The sequence below is a fragment of the Hemicordylus capensis genome, chromosome 6 (assembly GCF_027244095.1).
Source record: "Hemicordylus capensis ecotype Gifberg chromosome 6, rHemCap1.1.pri, whole genome shotgun sequence".
In the NCBI taxonomy this organism is placed as follows: domain Eukaryota; kingdom Metazoa; phylum Chordata; class Lepidosauria; order Squamata; family Cordylidae; genus Hemicordylus; species Hemicordylus capensis.
Window position 1 is genome coordinate 35,547,781 of NC_069662.1, and position 27,809 is coordinate 35,575,589.

At 47.2% G+C, this 27,809-nt stretch overlaps 2 protein-coding genes across 8 annotated transcripts in view; both read right to left on the reverse strand.

Annotated features, from left to right (window-relative positions):
* On the reverse strand, window positions 1-26,693 carry SPIB (Spi-B transcription factor). 2 transcript variants are annotated; one of them, XM_053264167.1, is made up of 6 exons: window positions 26,637-26,693; window positions 14,303-14,330; window positions 13,058-13,145; window positions 8,035-8,240; window positions 6,290-6,434; window positions 1-1,095 (listed from the first exon to the last, which is right to left on the reverse strand). In XM_053264167.1, the coding sequence occupies exons 1-6, from the start codon at window positions 26,687-26,689 to the stop codon at window positions 797-799; spliced, it is 819 nt and encodes a 272-aa protein (XP_053120142.1). In that variant the 5' UTR covers window positions 26,690-26,693; the 3' UTR covers window positions 1-796. The 2 variants fall into 2 exon arrangements, with proteins under 2 accessions (XP_053120142.1, XP_053120141.1); XM_053264166.1 differs by lacking the exon at window positions 26,637-26,693 and adding an exon at window positions 17,184-17,501.
* The window catches only part of POLD1 (DNA polymerase delta 1, catalytic subunit), a 43,348-nt gene continuing 42,227 nt past the window's right edge, over window positions 26,689-27,809 (reverse strand). For all 6 annotated transcript variants that reach the window (XM_053264164.1, XM_053264162.1, XM_053264160.1 and 3 more), the window contains exon 27: window positions 26,689-27,056. In XM_053264164.1, the coding sequence (XP_053120139.1) occupies window positions 26,960-27,056 (97 nt within the window). In that variant the 3' untranslated portion in view covers window positions 26,689-26,959. The remainder of the gene's footprint in view (window positions 27,057-27,809) is intronic.

Sequence of the window (27,809 nt, forward strand, 5' to 3'; positions counted from 1 at the left end):
TCTCTTTTGTTGTAAAATTTTATTAGCAAATTTACAATTTATACAGAAGAGATCCATTTAAAAATAAATCAGATTTTGTACAAATGCCTCCGATAATAAACCTTTGCATTAAATAAAACATCTTGACTATATACAGCTCCCGGGTAGGAGTTTCCGGTACCACTGCCTTATTTAACCCAAATAATCTCATTCCCTTTGCAGAAAGTCTTGTGGTTCTCATTCATTTCCACAGAGCCCTGAAAGAATATGGACACCCTGACTCAAATTTTGGCCTCACCACCACCCTGGCCCCCAATCTGGCAAAGGAGCACCTGGCCTGAAGCATCAGAAGGCGGGCCTCTTAATTCCCTACTGAAAGATTTCACCACCCTGATCAGCCTCCCCACACACAGAAAGCTATGTACTGGACTCCAGGAGATTTGGGATCTATTCCCAATCCCCGCCCCCCACCATTAAAAGCCAAATCTCCTACCAGGTATCCCAGAAGCCCTTGCTCCCAGCTCAGTCCTGAGTATCCTACTCACCCATCCCACACAAGAGAATCCGGTAGCCTTGGTCCCCAACCCTCCAAACGAAAAGTTGAGTTTCCTCCCTGACATAGGAGCTAGATGTCCTCACACCCAGCCTCCCCTTCTGGAAACTACTCTCCCTCGTTTAGTCTACATTATGGCATGGCTGTGCAGAGTCTTTCAGGGGGTTAGACCAATTGACACCAGAAAAGGGTTCTGGGGAAGGCAGACAATGGAGGGTCCATTCATTAGTGACTGTCCGAGTCCTGTTTTCCTGGGAGAGGGGCTTAGGAGGTGGGCGGCTGGCCCAGCAGCGAGGTCCCAAACTGGTACGTGAGCTTCTTCTTCACCTTGCGAATTTCACCCGTCTTGCTGTAGTTGCGCAGTGCCCGGGCCATCTTCTGGTACGTCATCTTCTTGCGGTTCCCTTTCTGCTGGCCCCAGCGGTGTGCCAAGACCTCTTTGTGCTTGGAGGAGAACTGGAAGATGCCCGAGTCACGTTGAACCCACCACACACACTCCTTCATGTCCCCACGTTCCAAGAGCTCCAGCAAGAACTGGTAGAGGCGCAGCTTCCGGCGGGAGCCTGCAGGAGGTGACAAAATCTAGATGAGTATATGTCAGAAGCTCTGCATAGGCTGAGGGATGCATAGGAATCTGCCTTGCACCCCGGCAGACCATTGGTTCATCTAGCTCAGGACTGTCTACCACTGACTGGCAGTAGCTTTCCAGGCTTTCAGACAAGGATCTTTCCCAGGCCTAGCTGGAGATGCTGCCAGGGACTGAAACTTGGCCACTTCTGCATGCAGAGCAGATGCTCCTCCACTGTGCTATGGCCCTACCCCAGATGAGGAATCTGCATCAGGGGTGGCCCACCTGAAGCTCTCCAGCTACTACAATTGCAATACATTGTTGCTGGAGATGATGGGAGTTGTGGTCCAACAACGTCAGGAGTGGCCACCAGTCCTGATCTCCATTGCCATAGCTGCAGACTTTCTACTATATAAGGTTGGCACGAGTTTAAAGAAAGAAATCAGGAACCGTGAAGACTGACAAATTTACAGTTCCCCCTGATTGTATTAAGTAGGTGTGTGTCTGTGTGATGGGGACAGAAAATAACATTTACAACAAAAACAAACACATCGACCCAGAGCCCTTTTCTAGAGTCAGTGTTCAACCGTCACCCGGATTTTGGGGTGGATTTCCACCCCCAGCTGCGTAAAGGTGCATAAACACGCAAACCACTGAGCTCTCAGCTGTGCTTCGGTTGTCAAAGTCTTAGTTGCACTCTGGCACATGATATATCCACAAGAATGGCCCCTCACTAGTTAAAATAAATGTTATTAATAAAGACTATGACACAAGGTAGAAAACTACCCCCAAATAAATGGGCTTTCTATGGTGGGGTGGTTTCTATCCCATGCCCATTTTAAGCCCTTTGGGATGGAGAAGAACTCCTTGTTTCTCTTTGGAAACTTCAATTTTCTTTCCCTTGATGACGACAGTGTCTCAAAAGCCGTCTGGGGTACCGTATAGTTTTGCACTCTCGAGTCAGGGAAGGTGAAACCAATCCCTCCCACAGCGCCAGACCTAGTATTTGGAACAAGTAAAGCAATTGGAAGCATCTGACCTCCTAGTGGCTAAAATCTCTTCTTCTAGAACAAAGCCAAAAGGATCACAACAGCAGCAACCACAACAAGTGAAGCAAGCTGACAACACGTCAACTTCAGTAAGCTTGGCATCAGTGGATCAACCCTCTGCAGTACATCTCTGGTCCTTTCCTTTTCCTCGAGTGGGATACAGCCCAGAATGGAGGTGGGGGTGGTGTTGGAACTTGGTTCCAGGTGGAGAGAGCAAGAAGATGTAGAGGTGGAATTTGTGGCACTGGACAGTCTGCTGAACCTCATTCACCTGCCAGTGAAGGTACTGAGATGATGGGTTACATGAAATGGCAATAGGTGGTCTACAACCAGTCTATCACTGGCCCACTGCACAGTGGTGAGACGGGGTCGGGGTCCTCTAGTGAGAGACCAGACCAAGAGAGGTTTCGTCCAGCTGGAGGAGGCAGCAAGTGAAGCAACTCCCTCCCCTACAGTCTGAGAGAGCCATCATGAGCCCAGAAGGAGTTCATCCAAATACTGCCTCAAGTCAGAACCACTGCCAGAGTTGACAGTGCTACTCTAGATGGACTAACGATCCGACTCAATAGGCAGCAGCTTCCAATGGAAGCATCTTGACCTAACAGAACTGAAAGCATAACTTAGCCTGCTATCCTGGCTGGTGTCTTTCATGCCAGACATGAAGTACTGCAGGGACTGTGGGCAGTACATTTGGGGCCCTTCTATTTCTGTGCCATGATACAGCTAAGATGATTTGAGGACATGACAAGTAATTTAAGGATCAATGACAAAGCCACATGACAGGAGAGAAGAGTGATTGCCAAGCTGGCAACCATTAGAGGAATCTGGACTCTGTTGGTGCGGGAGCTGCAGCACAGCTACATTCCTGGGTCTGACCTGCAATTGATGAGCAGCTGTTAGGTTTCCAAGATGCCATCCCTTCTGGCAACACATGCCAAGCAAGCCAAAGAAGTACGGTTTGAAAATATGGTGGTGCTGTGATGCAAAAAGACATCCTACCCACTGACAGGAGATGTTGACCCTGGGAAGCAAGCTGGAGGAGTGCAACAAAGACAAGTAGGCCTACAAGTTGTATAGCAGTGTGTACAGACATGGGACAACTCTTGGGGCTGCTTCAGGTGAATTGCCCTTCTACATGCACTCCAAACCCTTGTTGAAATGTGTGTAGAGGGGTGATACAGATGAGCATCCCTCTCATGTGATTAAAGAACGTGCCAAGAGCCCATTGGCACATCCACCAGTGACATCAGGGCAGGTGTGTTCTTGCCACAAACCTGATGTTCTCACATGTGCAGGGCAATGTTCATTTGAACCTGCCCTCAGAGAATCGTGGTGAGGGATAACCTTTTTCCGATTGTATAACTGGCAGAGGCTCTCCTAAGCAAGGGGCTGACCTGTATGGGCACTATGAGACACAAAAAGCCAGACATGCCCCAAGAAATGCAACCACATTCACAAAAGGAAAGCCTGTCATCTTTGTTTGGCTTGGATGGACATACAGAAAATGTTGGTATTGTGTAAACAGAGGAGAGCTGGTCTTGTGGTAGCAAGCATGACTTGTCCCCATTGCTAAGCAGGGTCTGCCCTGGTTGCATCTGAATGGGAGACTTGATGTGTAAGCACTGTAAGATATTCCTCTCAGGGGATGAAGCCGCTCTGGGAAGAGCATCAAGGTTCCAAGTTCCCTCCCTGGCTTCTCCAAGATAGGGCTGAGAGAGATTCCTGCTGCCTGCAACCTTGGAGAAGCTGCTGCCAGTCTGTGAAGACAATACTGAGCTAGATAGACCAATGGTCTGACTCAGTATATGGCAGTTTCCTATGTTCCTAAGTTTGTGTCCAGGAGAGCTGACCAAGCAAAAGATTTGTTGATTGTGGATGACTGGCATGTAGAATGAACTTGACCAACTCCCAGGTTGCTCAGTCACAGTGTCCTTTCAGCTGATATGCTGAGAACTGAGATATTGAAGTATTAGTGTGGGGTTTAAAGTGTTATTTCTTTGTGCTAACAGCTCATATTCTCAGTCAGTCACTCATGGCACAGGGAGTTACACTTGGGATGTGGGCATCACCGCTGCACTCCCCTGGAGTAAAATGTTAAATTATTGTGGGTTCTGTTGCCTGGGATGGGGGTGGGGCATCCAGTGTAACCAATGGGACTACTTGGAGGCCCTATCTGTGTGTTTAAAACAAAAACTATTACTCCAAATAAGGGTTAATGTTCTAAGACATAGTCACTTTAGTGGATACAACTAAGCATAAAGGACGCAATTTTATTTTTCTCCAGTATGTCTACCGGCTGAATTGGCAACAACCTATTGGATATATGGAGCCATAGATGCTGAAAGGTGGCTAAGACTGGGAGATCTATACTGGAGTTTTCTAAAAGAGGTGGTTGTTCTTTGTGCCAAAGAAGATTCCCAACTACACCCTACAGTTAAGCTTGAGTTGTCACACACAAGCTTCCAAGGAAATGCCACGGTCACCACACTTCAGCCAGTACACATCAGTACACAGTCTGATTTTATGATCCCAATTTCACATTTGCCAGGGTTCCTGTGCTACTCCAGATGTTGCTGAACTATAACTCCCATCATCCCCAGCCATGACAAATTGTAGCTGGGAGTTGTAGTTCAGCAACATCTGGAGTAGCACAAGTTGGGAAGCCCTGGCTTATGCAAATGGACATGTCAACATTTATATCCAGCGAGTTTCATGGCTGAATGGGATTTGAACTCAGGTCTCGCCGGTCCTAGTGCAACACTCTAACCTCCACCCCACATTGGTTCTCAATGCAGAGGGCAAGAAAAAGCAGTAATGCCCCTGCATCAGACGCAGGAGAATTAACTGCTTCCTGAACCCTACCCTGTGAGATCTCTCCTCCCCTCTCACCCGTTTTTTCTTTATTTTTAAAAAAGGACTGTGAGCCCTATTGGGACAGGATTGTTGCTTTAAAATCCTGTAAGCCACTAGCAGGATATAAATCAAATATATATTACTGTATATATACAGACTGTTGATTCTAGCACTGAATTTCTTGAGCACCCCCTTAACCCTCTTCAAATGTTTATGTTAAATGAGTATACAACGTAGACATGATTGTCAGTCTGTACATATATACAGTTATTTACATGTCACATTACAGAGAGAGAGAGAGAGAGCGCACAAGCACTAGGCACAATCTGTGTACTCTACATTTGAGGGGTCCAGTCCCAGTGTTGACTTTTAACAGGAGCACTTGTGTAGTCACTCACACATGAACGTGTGTACAGTCCCCTGTTCCTGCCTAAACTGTAATGCGAGAATAATCCTTCCGAGTTTGGGTATTGCTTTTTTAATTTTCCAGACCCACACTTTAGTTCTCAATTAATGGCTAAGAATATGAGCATCTCTGATCACGTGCCAAGTACATTCCATGATCACTGAGTAATTCAAACAAACCCACACATTTGTTATGAGAAGTAAAAAATTCCAGGTCCAAAGGTGAAGCCTTCATGCAAATTAGAGTCCCAGCAGCACTCTTGCTAGAAATTAAATCACTGTCCACTGTGCATTTGGAGGAGGAGGACAGAAAAGGAGCCAATTCAACAAAAACTTTGGCTACCGCCATTCAACTTGTTCTCCCGTCCCTGTAGTGCTACCACCACCACATTGGGACTCTCTCTTTCCAGCTGAGAGAGAGAGAGAGGGAGAGAGAGAGAGAGAGAGAGAGACTCCCTATATCCCCTATTATGCAATTCCCACTCTCCTTACCCACTCATCTTTGGTACACCCTCATGCTGGACTGGTTATGTTGTGCTGCTAAGGATGGCCTAATTATTTGCATCATCCTAACATTTGTTTTTAATCATGAATGCAAATCAAATACTGATATGCCTGAAGCCAACAAGAAGCTCCTTTCTTGTTCCATAACAGCAAGTTTGATGCCATTTGAAAGCTTGCATACCCTTAATGCCAACAGATGCTGGCCTACAACGACAAAACAGATGAGGAATTTTATTTTGATCCCTTGGACTTTTGGGTTAAGTCTCATGAAAGCCACAATAGGGCTGGTTTACCCACACAAAGAGTGGCTTCTTTCTTTTGCACATGAGTCTTAAATGACAAATCTAGGGCCTAAAACTGCGAGGTGGAGAAACCCACCTGAATCAAACCCAGGTGAGAGATTCTCATCTGAATCGCTGTCAGACACTTCAAGATTTCGACTGTCCCCATGAAATTCTTCTTCCTCAGATGATGGGCTGGAGACTTCCGCAGGAATAGAGAACTGCTCATATGGGCTGTAGATCTGTAGAGCCCAGAAACCATCCAGAAAAAGTAAGGGAATGAAAAGTTAACTAGGCCAAAGCACAATTCCCAGTTCTCTAGTCAAGTTAGAACCAAGTTACACATTATACTGGAGATGTGTAATTGAATCTTCCCAGGTTTTCTTTTTTTAATATAATGCAATGGAAGGAGGCTGCCAAATTGATCAGAACAGTGCTGAGGAGGGGAAATTTCACCCCTTCACCCACATTATTTTCCTCAGTCAGAACCTGTCCCCCAGCTACTGTTTGCTCCATCGGGGTGGGGGGGGAACAAACAGGGTATCTCTTTTGCTTGAGTGAGAGGGAAAAGGTTAAAATTGCCCCCCCCGACCCCTGTGCCACTGCTCTGATCAAACTGGCAGTTCCTATGGTTCCATTTAATTAAAAAAAAAAGTGCTGGGAGATCCATTCACAGGCTCTCTGTGAAGCACGTCACTTAGCCCTTGGAAAAGTAATACCTTCTCAGAGAATGTAGGCATCTGAATACCCAGCTGCCCTTGCTACGATCCATCAGATCACACTCTGCGCTTACCCATATTAATGAGAGGCCTGCTCACATTTTGTCTGCAAGATGGCCAAGCCACCACATGATAACTCCCCCCCCCCCCATTTTCACATGAGAAGGAGAGAATACTAATGGTCTCAAATGCATGACAATGTTAAAGAGTCAGAGAGAACCCTCCAGAATTGGCATTTTCTGTTGTGGCAACCCTGGAATTTTTCACACGAGGGGCTGCTATTTCAGACAAACTGCTCCCTGTGTGGGAAAGAGTTCAAGAAGTCATCGAGTACAGCAGGGGTACAAGAGTGTTACTGAGATGACAGGAACATAAGAAGCTTCTTGATACCGAGTCAGACCATTGGTCCAGCTAGCTCAGTATTGTCTACACCAGGGATTCTCATCGTTGGGTCCCCAGATGTTATTGGACTTCAAGTCCCATAATCCCCAGCCCCAGTGGCCTTTGGCTGGGGATTATGGGACTTGAAGTCCACTAACATCTGGGGACCCAACGTTGAGAATCCCTGGTCTACACAGTCTGGCAGCAGCTCTCCAAGGTTTCAGTCAAGAGTCCTTCCCAGCCCTTCTTGGAGATACCAAGGATTGAACCTGTGGAAAGCAGATGATCTACCACAGGGCTGTGGCCCTATTTGCATATAAAATCTAGTTTGGCCCTTAGTTCACACAGGGAGAGTGCCACACTGGAACCTGAGTGGCTCTGGACTGGACTGCAGCTTCCAGTGTGGCAGGAGTCCCTTAAATTGTGCCTCCCACAACAGCTACCTTAACTCCCTACATGGTCAAACCCACCATGCCTGTCCATCTTAACTCCCATGGTGTTTATCCTGTTCACCCCAGTGTTGACCCCAGGAGATGTGGACATTCTGCAGTGGAGCCAGTTGTCCTAGCACCCAGCAGCCCTCTCCTCGTCACCAAATCTCATTCTCTTGTTAGAGAAAGGAAGTCAGGGTTCCTACATTCTCAAGCTCACTAGACTCTTCTTCTTTCCCAGAGAGAAACCAGTGGTCTTGGCTCTTCCCCACCTCCCCTAAAAACACATCCATTGGGTCCTGCCAAGTCACCTGAGCGTGGTACTCCTCCTTCAGTCCAAGGCACATGTTCTGAGTGGGCATCATTCCATCTTGGCTGCATATGGTGGCATCCATGGAGTGCTGGGGGTAAGAACCCTGTAGGTAGGAGACGTGGACATTCTGCAGCTGGGCCAGTTGTCCCACCTCAAAGTTACCATAGCCAGGCTCCTGCATCTCTAGCCAGTTCATACAGGACTCTGAAAAACCAAAGGGTCACGTCGGAAAGAGGATCCAAACTCAAGATTCCTTTCCAAGAAACTGCTGAGGGGGGAGGGGGTATTCTACAGATACACAGGAACCACTAGAGGAATCGAGATCTCACATCTGATTTTTAAAAACTGTAATTTTAAATTAATAAAATGAACTTTCTAGTCCTCATTGCTCTTGTTGAAACTGGGGGTGGGGGAAAGAGGTGACTTCAAGACTCCTTGTCCTTTTCATAGCTAATGTTTTCTGCCCCGGTCTTCAAACCATTCCCTCCTTCCATTTCCCTTTCTTCATGTGTATGGGCTGGCTGAGATTCTTGTGGGGAGGAACGGTAATGTGTTCTTGCTCACAGAGTACAAGAAAACTGGTACAGCTCCCCAGTGCAAAGGCAATGTTTGTTTAGGGACATGCACCTGCCCAGTTTACTTTAGAAAGCACCAGGGCAACACTAGTGTAAACAGGCTGCTGCCTACAGTGGCAAGCAACTCTTAATCCTGACCACTCTATCTCCCTTCCCCCTTCCAGAAAACTTAAGTCCTAGCTGAAGCAGCCATGTGGTTGGCTCTCAGGTAGAGAAGCAAATACATATGTTCAGTTCAGGCTACAAAGGGCTTTCTGTGCATGGACAGCTGCAGTCCTGAGACTGTGCAAATGTGTTAAGCCATCATTTGCATAGGGAACAGCAAGGGCATCCCAGATGCAAGGCTGCAGTTTTGACTCTGCCCATTAGAGGGAGCAATTTTTTTTACCATGTGATGAACTATTGGACAAGTTGAACTTCCTCCTCTCTAAGTAATACCACACTTTGCCTTCCCTTTTAAAATCTTTCATTCATCAGCCCCTTCTTTTTATCTTTTCTTTTCTTTGCCTTCTTTCCATGTTTCTTACTCTGATATTTTCCTTCTGGCTAATTCTGGGGGGAGGAGAGAACCAAGGCAAGAGTCTGGCAAGGGGTTGTTGCCTCCAAGAGCCTTTCATTACAAAAGGCCTACCTCCACACACTACCCCACCCATTATGATGGGCAGGGCATTTGGTTAAGTGTCTTACATTTGTGTGCAATTTTAGTTCATGTTCTATGCTTAATTTTTATTTCAGATCCCATTACCTGCCCCAGGTCCTGGGCAGTATTCCATCTAACAGAGATTCCCAGATGTTGACAACTACAACTCCCATAATCCCCAAGCAAAAGCCATTGCAGCTGGGGATTCTTGGAGTTGTAGTCAATAACATCTGGGAATCCCTGTTCAAGGGAACACTGGTCCTGGAGTGCACGCAGGGGTTCACACTTTTTTGTTCAGAATGCATTTGTTTGGCTTAGCCACTCTACATAAGCCCTACTCAAACATTATGTTATGCCTGCATTCAGATGTTTGTACACACAAATATGTTCTTGTGTGAATGAGTGTACCGGCATTCATTTTAAAAGTGAATCCAAGTACAGGCCCCATGAAATGCAGGATACAGATAGGAAGTGTACTGCTGTACCTGCCTTCAATATAACTTGTGAATAACTGTAGCTGCCTACAAATCTGTACCTGTATACACTGTACACAGTTTGTACAGATGCTGAACATAATTTAGGAACATAGGAAGCTGCCTTAGACCGAGCGAGACCATTGGTCCATCTAGCTAATGTTGTCTACACTGACTGGGAGTAGCTCTCCAAACTTTCTGATAGGAGTATTTTCCCAGCCCTCCCTGAAGATGCCAGGGATATTGAACCCGGAGCCTTCTGCATGCTTGAAACTATTCGTTCAGAGTTTAGAACTAGCCATTTTACCCAAAAGGATGCCCTGAAAGTGCCAGGCAGAAGAAACCCACCATTCAGCCATCCCAATTGAGCCTAGAGTATTGGCTAAAATCCTTGAAACAACAATATTTATAAAGTGCTTCAGCAGCTAGGCATTGCAGCAATCATAAGTAACAGGGCAGAGGCTAAAGGATCATGACACAGCAATTGTGCTAAAGCTAAGCAGGTCTGGGCCAGACCCATGCCTGGATGGGAGACTAACTGGGAACTCCATGTGCACAGCCTTGGATCCCATGGAAGAAAAGTGGAAGAGAGAATATTAAGTATTGAAAGGGGGGGACCCTGCTTGCAGTCTTCTAAGAAAGAGAGAGAGAGAGGGAGAGGGGGGGAGAGAGAGAGAGAGAGAGAGAGAGAGAAATACCTTGAAAACAACAAGAAGGGAGAGAGGGGGAGGCAGAGAATAGAAATTGAAAGTGTGCAGTAATTTGCACTTGCTTGCAGAAGCGCAAGTAATCAAATCCTTACAAGGGAAGAAAGGTGTGGATGGCCGGAGGCAGTCTGCTCAGAGAAAAGGAGAGGTATGAAAAGGGAAAGAAGGAGCCCAAGGCATAATGTTTTGGCAGAACCAAGACAATAATAATGGGAAAGCAAATAGAAGAGGAGTCGGAACAGTAGGGGGTTTAAAAAGCAATAGCTGAAACTAGATCCATGAAAATGAGGTCTGAAACCATGAAGAGCTGCTACCAGTTCATAGGTAGGACTGAGCTCACTAGATCAAGATGTTCTAGATGCTTCTAGAGGTTCTAGAGGTTCTAGAGGTTCTGCACTAGATGTTCAAGCAGAACTAAGAGTGGAGGAGAGAGGGTGACGCTGAGAAAGAGGCAAACCAGAAAGAAAAGTATTTCCTTTCGATTCTCTCAAGTTGGGAGAGAATCCGCTAGTGTCTTTTCAGTAGAAAAGGGCATAAGATTGTGTTTCAGCAATATTTAGAAGGGTAGCAGAGGGTGGTATTGTTGTTGTTTTGCAATATCAGGGACCCTGCTCTGAGAACAATGGAGGAAGCTAAGCAGGCATAACCCTGATCAGTAATCTGGATGGGCAGTCACTCGAACCCCATGCAAGTATAACAAATCAATAAATTTGTTTTGAAAAAGAGGTTTTTGCAGGAGCATGAATAAATGAAGAAGGGGGGGGGAGTCAAAGAGGAGGCCAAGGCTCCATATCTGAAGAAGGAAGCATTACCCAGAGGGAGAGAAATGTCCATATGGTACAAGCATTAGAATATCAGACTAAGACTGGGGAGATCTGGGTTCAAATCCTTACTCTGCCATGAAGGGTAACCCTCTGCCACTGGGTTACCATGGATCAATCACTTATGTCTACAGAGGTGTTGCAAGGAGAAAGATAACTATGTTATAGGAACATAGGAAGCTGCCATATACTGAGTCAGACCATAGGTCCATCTAGCTCAGTATTGTCTACACAGACTGGCAGCAGCTTCTCCAAGGTTGCAGGCAGGAATCTCTCTCAGCCCTATCTCAGAGATGCCTGGGAGGGAACTCGGAACCTTCTGCTCTCCCCAGAGCGGCTCCATCCCCTGAAGGGAATATCTTGCAGTGCTCACACTTCTAGTCTCCCATTCATATGCAACCAGGGCAGATCCTGCTTAGCTAAGGGGACATGTCATGCTTGATACCACAAGACCAGCTCTCTGGGAGCCTTGAGCTCCTTGGAGGAAGAACAGGATATAAATGAAAACTAAGAAGAGAGAGAAAGAAGAGGAAGTGTACAGATGCAGAAGGAAGAGGACAGCCCAGTACCTCAGTGTGGGGAAAATTAAGCTTCAGGAAATCTAGTCAGAAATGGCAACAAGAAAAAGACAGATATTTGAAGACAAAGCAAGGTCAGAAGAAGAAAATGTAGATTCGCATAAGAGTACACTTTATGTATAGGCTGTTGTCCTGGGAAAGACTAGAGGGCCCCACAAAAAGGCTTAAGACAGGGAATTGTAGTCCACGTTCTCGTCCCCCCAGGTTGGGAACTCTTGCCTTAAGGCACCCAATACAGCAAGCTTGCTGTATTGGGGTAAGTCTGGGTTTAGCCAGTGACTGAATGGGGGACCATCTGGAAAGCCCATGATGTACACCACCTTAAATTCTATGAGGGCAAGGGAGGCAGTCTACAAATAAAGATGTTAAAAATTTATTTAGAAACACACCAAATTACACAAACACTTTCTGTGGTTTTTAAAAACTTATTATATTGGGCTTCAGTATGCATTTCCTTTTCTGTACTGTAATAACTTTATTACAGTGACTGTAATAAAGACATTAAATTAACACTTTTGGAGTGTATGGTTCACTTGATGATACTTATTAGTCTGCCATGAAGTCTGAGTGTGGGTTGGGGTGTAGAAGATCCTGCTTTAAGGAAGAAGTTTAGGCTACGTTTCGACCGAGCGATGGGTAGCTAGTTTGTGGCAGAAGTGCCCGAAGTAGTCAAGGCCGCTGGGATTTGTAGTACCCCTAAACAAGAGCCCTGAACCTTGAGCTGCTGTTAACCCTTTCACAAATTTGCAAAACAGGTGGATTCAACTTCCACCCGTCATCTGAACATAGGCTTTGCCTCCGTTTCTTCTCCTTTGGAGAAAATAGGTTTCGGATGGAAGCATTATTGTGAAATAAAGCATGATTTCTCTTTCTGAAATTGAACAGGTGGGACAAAGCTCACGCCTCCAAATGCACTTTGTTCCTCCCCATCCCACCCCCAATACTTTTTCCTGATGTTGCCACTAGTTACAGTCTCATGAGCATCTTCCTGCTCAGAAGCAAAGTGATTCTCCAGGCAAAAGCTTAATCAGCAGATCAGCAAGTAAGAGATAGAACATTCATTAAACTGAATTGTGTAAAAATAGCCATTATCTTTTTTGTGCCTTAAAAAAAACCACATACACAAAAAAAAACCCTTAAGTTTATTTTGCAGTCATCTGCCTCACTGACTGCTCTCTGAGTTTTTGCAACTCCCGCCCCACAACACCCAACCAAACCGTGTCTTACCTGGGGAGCTCTCAGGGTCCACAAGACAGGGAGGAAACAAGGGTTCTTGTTTGTAAAATTCCAGGTCGCTGATGAAGCTATTGGTGAGCTGGGGAGTACAGACAGGTCCATGAGCCACATTAAAACATAGGGTTTTAATTGTTCTATTTCTTTATTTTTAGATGCTTTATTGTAATTTAAAATCTTTGTTCCTGATCATTGATTGATTTTAACTGTTTTGTGATATTTGTGAACCGCCCTGAGCTATTCTGTAAGGGCGATCCAGAAATCGAACAAATAAATAAATAATAATAAAATTAGGCCCCCTGCTCCACTTCCTACTATTACTTATATGCCACTTTTCAACAAGAGTTCTCAAAGCGGTTTGCACAGAATAATAGAGATAGTGCATACAGGAATCCTAGCTCTCCAAACACTCAGTTTTGAGCTTGTGCAACAAGAACTCAGGGGTCTTGACTCTCTCACACAACAACCCCCCAAAGAGCTTGGGATCATCATCAGGGTACCTGAAGGACTGTAATAGTAATAATTTTATTTACAGTCATTGACCAAATAGAAGATGAAAACTAGCAAGCATTAAAATGTGTGTGTATATATATACAATTTAAAATTGGGATGATATCCCATATTGCTGAAGGACTGTTATTTCTATAAGAATCCACCCAATTGTTGAGGCCCTGCGAAAGGCAAGTGGCAATACAAAACAGGACCTTTTCGGTTGTGGCACCTCAACTTCGCTGGCTACTTCTCTAAGCTATAGGCTACCTCACAGGGGAGAAACAGCAGGAGAGAGGGCATGTCTTCATCTCCTGCCTGTGGGCTTCCCAGAGGAATCTGGTGCAGTAGGAAACAGGATGCTGGACTTGGGCCCAAACCAGAAGGGATGTTCTTATGTTAACTGTGCAGTATCCTCCCCCTGTCCATTCACTTGGCATCCTCCTTGGTAGTTTTTAGGCATCTTTTAAGAGCACCTGTTTATGCAGGCTTTTAAGGAGGTTTAAGACCTCGTGCGCATATTCTGGTTTTGAACAGGTTCTAAAGTTGAATACTAGAGGTTTGGCTTCTGTTGTCATTTTACTGGTCTTGATTTCTATGCACATTAAAATCCAACAATTATATTGCAAGCTGCCTCAAAATAGCAACTGAGAGGCAAGATATGAATATTTTTAGATAAATAAGCCCGCTTTAACACTCCAACCCTATTCCGCTCCCACAGGTCTCAGAAATATTCAAATACATACTTACCATACAGCCATACTGGGATCCTTCACACCTGTTAAAAAGAAAAGATAAGTTAGTAAACGGAAATGAGATACATTTCTTCTCCCTTCCCACAGCATGACTGTGTTTACAGCCCTGCCAGGGCTGAAATAATAAATCCATTATATTATCAATGGATAATATGTCCATTACATTATCAACACCCATATGGAGCCTTAAGGATGTAGAATCCAAGGGAAAGAGTTGTAGTATACAAAGAGAAGGCAGTGAAGTGGAATCAGGAATCTTAATAGTTTAATGAAATAGACATTATGTACAGAGAGGCAAGTGCAGACTGCTTTTCAGTGTTCTTGCTGCTGGCTGTTTAACCCTGCCTCAACTCCAGGACTGGAATGCCATTCAAAAGCTGACCTGGATCAAGGAATGGATTAGCCAAAAACACCACAAATAAGTACTCAGAAAATGCAGTGGGCAGCATGCAGACTAGTTCGTCACGACCAAGTGCTACTTAATTTTATCTCCTGTACTCAGAAGACGGACAAGACAGAGGAGGGAGAACAGGTATAGTCAGAAAAGCTGGGGTGTGTGTGGAATTTGTGGGGAAATGAGTACTTACTGAATGGGATAAAATAGGATGAGAAAGTGGAGGGGCAAAGGGGAACAGGGTGATGGGAATACACTCACAGCATAATTAAGTTCTTCCAAGGTTGAGCTGGGGGGTGGGGGATGAGAATATCCAGCACTGCCCTCTCTCAGTCATAACTCTTTAGAGCTAAGGAAATATTCAAATCTTTCCCCCATCTTTGCAGACCTCAGTATTTGCATAAAAGGCCAAAGAAGGGGAGGGAAAATGAGAGGGAGAAAGTTTCATGGGTGTGTGTGTGTGTAGTGCAAAGCACCTGACATCAGATCAAGAGGAAGGGGTTGCTACATCAGATAGAGAGTAATAAGGTTGCCACTTAAAAAAACAACAGCAAAACCTTTGTGTTGGACAGACAAACATGCTGCTACGAATATTTATAGACTGCTTTTTAACAAAAGTTCTCAAAGTGGTTTACACAGAACATTAAATAAAATGGTTCCCTGTCGTGAGCATGGAATGTGCTCTCTGTTCAAGTTCTCCTTGGCATGTACTTTTCCTGTTGTTTATTTTTATATTTCAATCCTGCTCTTCCTCCAAGGAGTCCAGAGCAGTCTACATGGTTATGTTTATCCCCACAACAATCCTGTGAGGTAGGTTAAGATGAGAGAGAAGTAACTGGCCCAGAGTCAACAAGGGAGTTTCATGCCTAAACGGGGATTTGAACTCAGGTCTCCCCATTCCTAGTCTACTCTAACCATTACACCATGTATGCACAGGAGCCCCACAAAACATATTGGTGGCGACCTGCTTTGGAAAGAAGCCCCTCACTGAAGTTTCTTGTGGGATATATGAAGATACAACACCAGAGAACTTCTGAGCACAAGAAACAAAGACAAAAATGCCCATAGTAGGATCCTAGAAGTTGAACTTCATGTGAGAAACCAGCAGCCCCTGCCTTGCCCCAGATCTTTTGCAACTGACATTAAGTTAGGAAGCCCCAACTTAATTAACCACACTGTAAGGGGTGGGTTTCCATGGATACCACCCCAAGTTCAAATCCCTGCTTGATCTCAGTTCACTGGGTGATCTTGGACCAGGTACTCCCTCAGCCCAACTTTCAGAGTTGTGAGAAGAAAAGTCATGGGGAGAGACCTGGGACACTGAGCTACATGGAGGAAAGGCACTATCAAAATGTAAATTGGGGGAGGGAGTTAATAAGCGACATTAGCCCCAAATCTACCTCTGTGCAAGCAGCTCTCTCTCTCTCACACACACACACCCCTTAGGAGTCCAACATCCTAGCGCTAAATCTGGGCAATTCTATTTTGGACCTTGAAGGGATACCTCAGTCTACAGCGAAGAAGCCTGCCTTCACCGCCAGGCTTCCCCTCCTGCCTTTTAACTTCATTGGATTTGTTCTTACTGCCACCGCAGTTTTTAATTTTAAACAAAAACTTCTAATGTTGTTTTAGGATATTGTTAATCATTCACAGCAAGCCGCCTTGAGGGGCTGGATGGTGGAGAGTCGGCATCATGTTATTATTATTATTATTACATTTATATCCTGCTCTTCCTCCAAGGAGCCCAGAGCAGTGCACTACATACTTAAGTTTCTCTTTCACAACAACCCTATGAAGTAGGTTAGGCTGAGAGAGAAGTGACTGGCCCAGAGTCACCCAGCTAGTATCATGGCTGAATGGGGATTTGAACTCGGGTCTCCCTGGTCCTAGTCCAGCATTCTAACCACTACACCACGCTGCCTGCCTTTATAGCGCACTTGCAACCCCAAAAGTTCTCTGTCAGGGAGCGGAACTCAAGACACACGCCGCCTGCCCGTCTCCCTCTCTTTAGAAGAACCCAGGAGTTCTGGCGCCGCTAGACTCTCTTTCCCTCCGAAAGAATCCAGGAGCCCGGGCTCCCAATGCTTTCCACAGCAACCCTCAGCCCGTCTTGGGCGCTCTCTCTGCAGCACCCTAAAACGGACCGATCCAATCTGCAAGCTTGCCATTGAGCTGCGGGGGCAGAACCCTTCGGAGTTTAATCACCGCCGACCAACGCTAGTCCACTCCCTTGGGCCACCCTGTACAAGCCAAGCAGCGGCGCCGGAGGTTCCAGCCTGCCTGAAAGCGTCAGTTTTGGGCAGTGGGGCGTATTTCTTCACTCTGCACATGCTCAGAAGCCACACTCGGTTTAGTATTCCATCTGCCTTTAACAAACAGAAGGCTGGGGGGTAGGGGAAAGTTCTGTGGCAGACCGCAAGCTCCAACTGCAAGCTCGCCAGGCTCATCCCCTCGAACCCGAACCGGTTCCCCGGGCACTCACTGCGCCGCGTAGTCCACGTCCAGCATCCTCGGTCGGGGAGGGGGCGAAAGGGCACCCAGCAGGCAATGCTGGGAACGGTCGCGGCTCGCTGTCCGGTTTCGGCTACTAGCTGTAGTTTGCCAGGGGAGCATTTATATGGCATCCCGCGGGGAGGGGCAGTGGGGTCCAGTGGTGATCTCACACTGAAATTCCCCCAAAAGGAGGCGCGGCTCGCGGCGTTACGCAATTGGGTCCCAGAGCCAGGAAACGGGCGGCGGGGCGGGGCGCCTGTGGGTGGACTAGTAAGCAAAAGCCACACTTTCCCCCCGTCCTTTTCCCCCTGGAGGAGATGCAGGGAGAGGTGAGTGGTGGGGTCGTGCAAGAGACTCCCTCCCACCACCGGCAGCGGGGAGGGACTCCCATAGAAAGAAGCTCTTATAGCAAACCCAAATTCAGTTCCCTGACTGAGGATCGGGTCGGGACCGGCTTCCACGGCTAGTCGCCTCATCGTTAAAGCCGGCGGCGGTCCCGGTCCTCGGTACGTTTACTCAGGAGTAACTCCCTCTGAGGCTAATGAGGCTAACTTCCTTGTAAAGCATACCGTTCGTTACCCGAAGGGTATGCTTTACAAGGAACTCAACAGGCACTGCGATCTCTGTGTTCAGGAAAGCGGGTCGTTAGAACCAATTGGGAGTTGTTTCCCCCGTGTCAAGAAGCAAAGGGGGAAAGGGTCCGAACCGGATCGGACCCATGATGGGAGCAAACCGCTAAAGCTCCTTCATCTGATCCTCCTGCTGCTAGTTTTGGAGAGAGAACCCATCAACACTGACGGACTTAATGCAATTTTGGCCCTTCAAGTGACCCAAAGGATCCGATCGGAAAGATTCCAGTCCCCGGACCGTCCCGCCCCCAGAACTCCTGGGTTGAGGACGAAAGGTGGTCTAGTGAACAATGAGGACTAGCAACCAGCTCAAAAGTAGGGTTGCCAACTCTGAGTGAAGCTGTTCCTGGAAATTCCCCGCACCCCACACGGACATGGTCATCACAAGATCAAGCTACTCAGATCTCCAGGGTTGCTTTCCAGTCTTGACTAGACATTGATGCCTCTGCCTGGAGTTTCCAGGCCAGTCATGGGAAGCTGGCAGTCCTACCCCAAAACAATTGTTCAGATCAAAGGTGATGTCTTCAAGTCAAGTGCGATTGTATGAATGCTGCCAAAGTCCCCAGGAATGATGAGACCCTCTTTCCGTGTGCTAGGAAGCAAGATGGCGACCCCACCACCCCTCGCAACAAACACACACAAATCCTAGATAGCCTCCAACGGGAGATTCGTCTTCAGCCGCAAATCACCTCCATCCATGAAGAATTTGGCTACTTCCTGGCACCAAGGGTTCCCAGGAACAAAACTGGAGAGAACCCACTTCCTCTCCATTTGCAACTTTTTGTTGTATTTGAGTCCAAAGAGATTCAAAATGGTCCAACAGGGCAGGACATCTTCTGGTTAACCAGGGGTGCACAACTGCAGTGCGTGCCTGCCCCCCTCCCGTGGGCCGGAAACCCACCATGTAGTGGTGTGCCTTATGTTGTGCAGGCCTGAAGTTAACTATTGAGCTCTGCTTGCCAAAAGCATAATTCCTGATAGTTCCAAAGTTTATCCAAAGCAGCTGCCCCATTACAAAGGGGCATCTAGAGGGTCGGATTTTGCTGCCTATCTCCTGCCAGACTTATCTCATCTCCTTTTTGATAGAATTACTAGTTTAGTAGATCATGGCAGTGCCATAGGCACAAATGCTTCTTGATTTCAGCAAAGCATTTGAAAAGAGGTCGTTCACACGACTGGGCGGGCAGGGTGGCTGGTTGAACTCACCTTCCCCCCAGATGACCGCTTGCTTGTCTGTTGCTGGGAGCGCAGATCAAGCTCCCAGACAATCCAACACAGCTCAGAGCTCCGGAGGCCGGGATGGCACATCCCAGCCTCTGGAAATCCCACATTCACCACGCAATGCAATGCATTGGGGGATTCCCTCAGGACACAGGCACTATAGGCTATTAGCTATATTAGCAGGAAGCCCAGATGAAGGGAGTGCTTGTTCCCTTAACTTCGGCTGAAAGTCGGGCTCAAAAGCTGGACTAGGCAGCTGGACGAGGCTCTGCCCCACCGGAATCAGGTCCGATCTCAGTGGTTCTCAAGCACAGCCTAACCCAGGCTGGGTTTCCCTAGCCTGGGTTAGACAGTGCATGAGAACAGCCTTAAAGTCTCCCATAATATCTCTGTTGACAAATTGGTAAAATGTGGATGAAATTAAACTACTGTTAGGTGGATTCATAGCTGGTAGTACAATCATACCCAGTGGGTACCTAAACCGCCCTGAGCCATTTTTGGAAGGACGGTATAGAAATCAAATAAATAAATAAATAAAATGGCGCTGCGTCATCCTGGAAGGAGGTATTGAATTCAGTGCCACGGGGGCTCTGTCCTGGATCCTGCATTGTCCAACATGTTCATAAATGATGGAGGAAGGCATAGAAGGGATGCTTATTATCAAATTTGCAGACAACACAAAGTTTGGTGGGGCGGATAGCTGATAGCTTAGAAGACAGAATCAAGTTTCAATCTGATCTAGACAGACTTTGTTTGGGACAAGATGAAGTTCAATAGAGATAAATGTCAAATGTCAAAACTCGTGTTTTGGGCGGTATAATAATGTGATAGATAGATAGATAGATAGATAGATAGATAGATAGATAGATAAGATGTGATAGATAAATAAATAAGTCCTGCATTTGATAAGAAAAATTGAACACACAAATACACAATGGGGGAGACTAGGGTGCTTTCCAGATTACCCACTTCAACCGTGGTAAAATGCTTCGGCTTGGCAGGATTGAATTGAAAACGATCCCCAGAATCTACAACGGAAAATACAGCTACGATTGTGCAACGGACATACGACATTAGAGCACTAAATCACAGCAATAAAATCTGAAACAAGGCATCCGAAATGTGAACAGCATCCTGCTGACAGCATAGTGTCTGCACTGTCACAACACAGCAAGTACAGAAGCACACTTAGGTACATTGTGACGCTGTTGTAGGAGTTAATCTGGAAAGCACCCTGGCTTGGCAGCAGTACTTGTGAGAAGGACCTAGGTGTCATAGTGGGCAATATGTTGAAAAGAAGCCAGTTATTACGCAGCTCCTAAAAAAGCAAATGCAAGCTTAGGTTGTATTAACAGAGACATTGTGCCCAGATCAGGATGAGTGACCGTTCCACTGTATTCTGTGCTGGTGAGACCTCACTTGGAATAGTGTGTCCAGTTCTGGGCCTTGCCTTTTAAGAAAAACATTGATACTCTAGTCTAGAACAAGTTCAGAGGAGGGCTACCAAGGTGCTGAGGGGGTCTGGAAAATAAATCCTGTGAGGATTAGTTGAGGGAGCAGGTTATGTTGAGCCTGGAGAAGAGGAGATTAAGGGAGAGGAGAGGAGATCTGGTCTTGTGGCATCAAGCATGACTTGTCCCCCTAGCTAAGCAGGTTCTACCTTGGCTGCATTTGAATGGCATGTGAACACTGTCAGATATTTCCCTCACGGGATGGAGCTGCTCTGGGAAGAGCAGAAGGTTCCTGAACCCTCCCTGGCTTCTCCAAGATAGGACAAGATTTTTTTTATAGGACAAGATTTTTTTATTGAACCAACAAACTACCAAAGCATACAGTATGTTTCAGGGCAGAGAGAGATTCCTGCCTGCAACCTTGGAGAAGCCGCTGCCAGTCTGTGAAGACAATACTGAGCTAGATAGACCAACGGTCTGACTCAGTATATGGCAGCTTCCTATGTTCCTTTGAGAAAGGATAGTTGCCTTGGAGTAATTGGGCTGTCACACAGAATGGGAACCGGTTTGTTCTCTGTTACTCCTGGGGGCAAGACTAGAACCAGTGGGTTGAAATGGCAAGGAAGCAGGTTTAGGCTAGACATTAGGAAGAGTTCCCTGACTATAAGGGCTGTTCAACAGTGTAACAGTCTGCCTTCTGCCAGCATTGCTGGAGGTTTTCAAACAGCCACCTGTTATGGGATGCTATAAGAGATTCCTGCACTGAGAAGGGGGGTGGGCCAGAAGACCTCCAAGGTCCCTTCTAGCTCTGACATTCTATGATTATATTTCTTAAAATCAAAGGCAGGCAGAATGATGGAGTCTCGTCACCATCCAAAGGGATCAAGAATGGTGTCCAATAGACACATGACACATCCTGGAGTTTTCCCAAACAGCAGAAACAGAAACTTTACTGCGAGTTCAAAGTTGCTCCCCAAAAACTGATTCAAAAAGTGGATTTGTTAACCAGGATATACATCGGGCTTACACTCTAATGTGCAGTGAAAAACCCAAACCCCCGATAGCTCACAGGGATTTCAGGGCAAAGCTGGCCGATATGTGGATGCACCCCCTCCATTCCGGAGGAGATGTGAGCTAAATGTGGGGTGTGAAAAACCTGCTGGTGTGATACCAGCACAGAGTCCAACAGGCTTTGATTCCAGGAGTCTCTTTTGAATGGGCTCAGCGCCCCCCACCCCGCCCAGTCTAAACAAATCCCTGTGAACACACATTGAGGCGAGTCTCACGATCAGTGAGACCCGCCTTAAGAGGCTTTGCGGGGAGAGTGGGCTTAGCCCGCTCTCCCCGCAGATGATCCCCAGACAGCCCTGGGTGGCCGGATCAGCATCCCACACAACTGCCGGCTCCATCACGGAGCTGGCGGGGGCTGTGGGGATCAGGGACCACATGGTCCCTGGAAGTTCCAGAATGCCCTGCACAAGCACACAGGGCATCCCGGAGAGACCCCCAAGAGCCGGGAGGCTTGTTTCAGCCTCCCGGCGGGGGTCTCTTCATGTGTTGCCGTGGCTCAGAGCCCAATTTACGATCACATAGACGGGGTTAGCGGAGCGCTCGCTCTGCTAACCTCAGCGAAGGGGAGGGGGAATTAGGAGGGTTTGCTGCTGGGAGCTGTGTGGCTCCTGTGGCAGCACACGATCCACCAGAAGCGGGCTAGGCTCCCCTTAGCCCGCTTTTGGTGGATCGTGAGAATCTCCTCATGGAGTGCCTTTCATAGGAAGGAGGTTTATATACCAAGTCAGACCATCCGCCCAGCGAGCTCAGGATCGTCCACACCAGGCATCCCCAAACTGCGGCCCTCCAGATGTTGCTGAACTGCAATTCCCATCATCCCAGCCACAATACATTGTAGCTGGGGGTGATGGGAATTGTAGTTCAGCAACATCTGGAGGGCCGCAGTTTGGGGATGCCTGGTCCACACACTGCCTGGCAGTGGCTCTCCATCAGAGGCCTTTTCTGGTATCCCTGTCAGTGGATACCAGAGAACCCAGGACCTTTGGCATACAAAACAGAGGGTCTTCCACTGAGCAGCAGCCTCATTTCCCTCCCCAGGCCTGAGGCTGGGCTTCCCGACCCAGTATGCACCTAGTAGCTCTCCTATTAAACATTGTTATTTAGTTATTGAATGCCTATGCTATGCTGCCCTTCCTTGATGGAGCTCAGGGCAATATGCATGGTTTATTCCCACCCCCTCCGTTTGTTTTATCTTTGTGTTTTAGGAAGATATAAATTCAAAGCCCAAAGCCAACTATCTTGGGAGATAGATTAGGCTAAGTAGGAGTGACTGGCCCAAGGTCAGTCAGTGAGCTTCATGACCGAGTGTGGGTTTTAACCTGGGGATCCTGCTCCTTGTCAGGCAATGACACACACTGGCTCCCTCTCCCCCACCCCGGCCTTTTTTGTATGTGAACTCTCTGAGGCCATTCACACAATCAAAACCTGTGTTCTATCTGGGTTTGGGAGCTGGGTGTGCTCCCAATGTGTGGTTGTGTGGAAGCAAGGGAGGAGGAAAAACCTGGGTAGAAGTGATTCTGTGGAAGTAAGATAGGACGAAAATCTAACCAGGTTTTCCTCCTGCCTTGCTTCCACACCATCACTTCTACCCAGGTTTTTCCTCCTCCCTTGCTTCCACACAACCACACACTGGGAGCACACACAGCTCCCAAACCAAGATAGAACACAGGTTTTGGTTGTGTGAATGGCCTCTGTTTTATTGAGTTTGAAAAAACAAGCAAGAAAATAAAAGACAGAACTCCCTCTATTCCTTAAGGGATGTCCATTCTTTATAGAGTCAGACTATTGGTCCATCTAGCTCAATATTGGCAACACTGGCTGGCTGCAGCTAATCACGGCAAGAGTCTCTGCCAGCCCTACCTGGAGATGCCAGGGTTAGGGCGAGGATTTTGCTCTTTGTTCTTCCCTTTGCACCTCTCTGAAAAAGGCAGGGCAGAGGCCCAACTTCAGTTTTTGTCCTGGAACCCACTCCAACCTTGATACACCCCTGTCTATCCTTCAGCTACAGCCCCACCCACCCCGTATCTTGTCTGTCCTCACAATAGCCCTGTGAAGTAGGCCCTTATTGTCCCCATTTTACAGGGAAAGGACTAAGGTGTGTGTACAGCTGGGCCAAAGAGCTGGCTTCCCACGTTACAAATTGCTGGGGTGGGGTGGGGGTTAGGAAAGGAGATGCGTTACCTCAGGTCTGCTCAGCTTTCACCCTCCTGCAGATGTTGGCCTACAACTCCCATAATCCCTGGCTATTGGCTAATGTGGTAGGGATAATGGGACGTGTAGTCCAAAAACATGGGGCAGGGGGAGTTGAGCAGCCCTGTTTTACATGCACTTGTGCCTTCTGCCTTTTGGGATGTGAGAAGGACCATCACATCTTACCAGCCCTAGAAAGCAGAAATACACGTGTACTTACACCCATAAGCAAAAAGTGGCTAGTCTGAGTGAGTGAGGAGCAACCTGAGCTCAGATCTAAGTCCAGTGCTGCATGCAAAATGCAACACTTTATTCAGCTGTTGAAGTGGGCACTGGGCAGGGGTTCCCTACCTTGGTCCTAGACGTTGTTGGACTACAACTCCCACCTTCTCAGCCATAATGGCCTTCAGCTATTGTGTCTGGAGATGATGGGAGTTGTAGTCCAACAACTGGGCATAGCAAGGTTGGAGTGTGCCCTGGGACAAAAAGCTGAAGATGGGTTCTTGCCTTCTGGGCCTCTGCAGTCTTCTCCTTTTTAAAGTGGGCAGGATTCGAAAAAGGGGCCTTAAAATCCGAAAGATCTTTTCAGCTCTGTCTCAGATGGCGGGGAAGGAGTGCCAGGCAGCAGCGTCCCCTCCTCTCCTCGTGACTGGGTGCCCGATGCTCAGTGACATTTCCCTCACTGTTGAGCCTGCCAGTCAGACAGGGGCGGCAGGGTGCAGCGGGTGGTGGTGGAGAGGGTTGGCTGATTCTGGAAGGGAGCGATAGAGGGAAAGAGAAAGAGGGAGGAGAGCAGAAGGGAAGGGAGGGAAGAAGAGAAGGAATACACTCTGTTGCTCCAATAGATGTAAGTAAAACGGAAAGGATTTTGATTCTAAGAATAACTCAAAGAAGTTGTCCCAGATTTACTATTGACCATTGATCTGGTTTATTTACTTCTATGAGGGCCCATTTTTCATGTGCTGCTAACTTGAGCAGGCCTTGCACCCTGTCCTCAATCCTAGGGAGTGGGAGATCTCCATTGCCACAGTATTAGTCTCTTGGCTACCAGTCAGCCGCTCCATAGCCATTGTTTAGAACTTGATTTTAGGCCCCCATCAGCTGGGATTTACGCCAGTACTGTGTTCAGGTCCTTCAGTGCAAGAAATTAATCCATCACTAGATACACCTAATAACCTCCCTCCAGAAGCTCCCCTCCTGTGAAGGGGGTTGTCTTGCCTGAAGCCGAGATGTGGCCTCCTCGATCAGAAGCCAATAGTGTGTTAGGGAGCGGGAAAGGAAGGGCGGGTGGTCACACAGCTGGTGGGACCCTGCTTCGCTCAGGAGCCCAGAGCCATTTGTTCCCTTCAAGTTCAAGTATAGCTATGCCCTTGGACCCAGGTTGGGAATCCCTTCTGTAGTCCATGCACATTTATACCATATAGTCTTTAAAGGCACAAGGCTATTCTAAAGAGAAGAAAAACGCTCTTCTCCATAAGCAGAGGATCCCTGCGTAATTCACTGCCTCCATCCCAGAGGCAGGTCAAGTATAGCCCGGCACAAGCCAAGAGGGGCCTGGATTCACTCTTCCCTCTCTGCCTCCCCCAGATCTGCATGAGGCTCACGAGGGGAGCTCACGTGAAGGACACTCATGACTTGTGAAAGACCCTGAAAGAGCAGTTATCTCCTTCAGACACATTTCCCTACTATCTCCTCTGCCCGGTCTCCTCCATGCGGCCCGGGGGAGGGTCCTTGCTCAATCAGGAAGGCGCTCTGAGTGGCTGTCACTGGCTCCCTCTCCAGCAAGCTCTGCCACAACCCACCTCCTGCTCCTTGCTATGCCAGATCCTGCCCACACTTGCAGTGGGAGCAGGCCAAGGAAAGGGTATAGGCAGTGCTGCACTCAGAACAGGGAACAGTTATAAGGAGGGAGGGATCAAACATTGCCATCAGAAACCCCCATTCGTGTTTGAAGTAGACAAAATGACAGTCAGAAACCCCAAGTGGTGCTTGAGGTACACAAGATCATTCCCAATTCTTCCCACACAACATGGTGCCCTGTGGCACTTCTTCACAACAGCCCTGTGAAATTGATTAAATATGTCCATTTTACAGTTGAAAAAAACTGAGGCCAAGGGTGGGCAACTTAATCCACATAAATCCTGCCCGAGCTGGGATTTGAACCAACATTGGCCTGCCAGATGCCTCTTTTATAATTATATAACCACTGGACTCAACTGCTGATATTTGTTTTCTTTTGGTGGCAAACTGTCAAACAATTTGTTGGCAAAACTGTCTGGGCAGGGATGACAAACGAGGTAACAAGGAGCATACAGTAGACATTCAGTATATGTTTGGGAGTAATTTATGGCTTTTCCTTATCTCTGTGAACACATGATAATGGGTGAAGGGAGAATGAGAACAAGGTGAAAGCAATACATAAGCAATACAACCATGGGGTATCTTAGAACATGATCAGCATTTGTTCTGAATGGAAACTGGTCAGCCTCATGACTAAAAGCCCAGTCCAGATCTCCTCTGCATATTTTGAGCACCACCTCCTCCTCAGGTTTGCTTTTTCAATAACCCATGAGAACAAGAAGCTTGTCCATAAGACTGTCATAAAGGTATCTGACTTGCCTGCACTACCCAGCATTGATTGGTCCCAATATGTATCATCGCACACAAACATGAGTGTGCTTCATGCAGATATACATCAACACCCAGAGGAGGGAAAAGAAGCCAGATTCTGCAATCAGCTGTAATCTGCAGGATACTGAGGCCTAATCCACAATTTCTTACTCAACACCTCTCTTTGAAAATCCTCGCTATCTTTCCTCCAGCTGTCCACACCCAAACTCATGTACATCCTCTCTTCCCAGAGTACTCAAGACAACTTACCGTGCTGCTTCTATTTCTCTCCATGCTTCTTCCATAAAAAGCCATGCACACATAGGAAAAAAAAATCTTTATTTCATTTGTAGAAATCAATATTACAAATATAGTTCCCATAGTAATTCTTGAGGGGTTGGGGCTTAGTATGACATCTTTCCTGCAACACTCTGGGTCCTCTTGCCCCCAGCCACAAGCCCGGCATTGGAGGCCACGCCCACGCCCTATCTTGTGTGTGTGGGGGGCAACTTTTCCTTCTGCTGCTCAGGCCCCACTGTGCCTTCGTCTTCACTTAAAGGAGGGGTTTCAGTCTGCTGGATAAAGAGGTGACATCACCACGTGGGGGGGCCAAAGCGCGAGATCAGAACTTCTTGGTCATCAAGGTCCTTCTGAACTTTCTTTCGCATATAAAAGATGGGGCAGTCACGGCTGGAGGAGGAGGAGATGGTTAGTTAGAAGTGAGTGAAAGGGGACAGGAGAAGGAAGCCTACAGGGGCCTGGTAGAATCCCTGCTAAATTAGCAAAGAGGCACCTTTTAAAGTGGTGATTATCTGACATTTTGCAGGGGGAGAGCAAGTGGCCCTCTCCAGCCCCAGCACAGCATCCCTCCAGTGGCTGTTGCTGGTGTCTACCTTGTATTTCTTTTTAAGAGTGGGCCAGGGAACCTTCTTATTTATTGTTCATTTTTCTGCGTTAGCCATTCTGAGAACTTTTGCTGAAAAGCAGTATACAAATATTTGCCGTCATCTTAGTGGAAGAGCTGGTGACATTTGGTGGGGCAGTGGCAGGCGAAGAGGCTGGGGCTTGCAACAGAAACCCGAAGTTTCGGCTCACCCGGTCCCCCTCGGTCCCCCTCGTTTCTGGCCAGATCAACATATAAGCAGGAGAATAGACTGTGCCACTTCAGGGGCCGGGGTTGGGGGAGTGAGGATTCTGGTTTTGCATTCTCTTTCACCTAAAAAGAACTCCCTGAAAACAGAAAACTAGCACAGCAGGAAAAAGGGTTCTACCTCACCTCCTTGCCGGATGGACTCGTTTTCTAGATGCAAGGAGTCGTTTTCATGGGCGCATCCAGAAATGGTGCCTTCCCCTTGTGGTCTTTAAGTGGTAGAGTCCACTCTGCCCCCTCATTTGAAAGTGCAGCCCAGGCCCTGGTCACTGCTATTTCCCTCTCTCTATCCA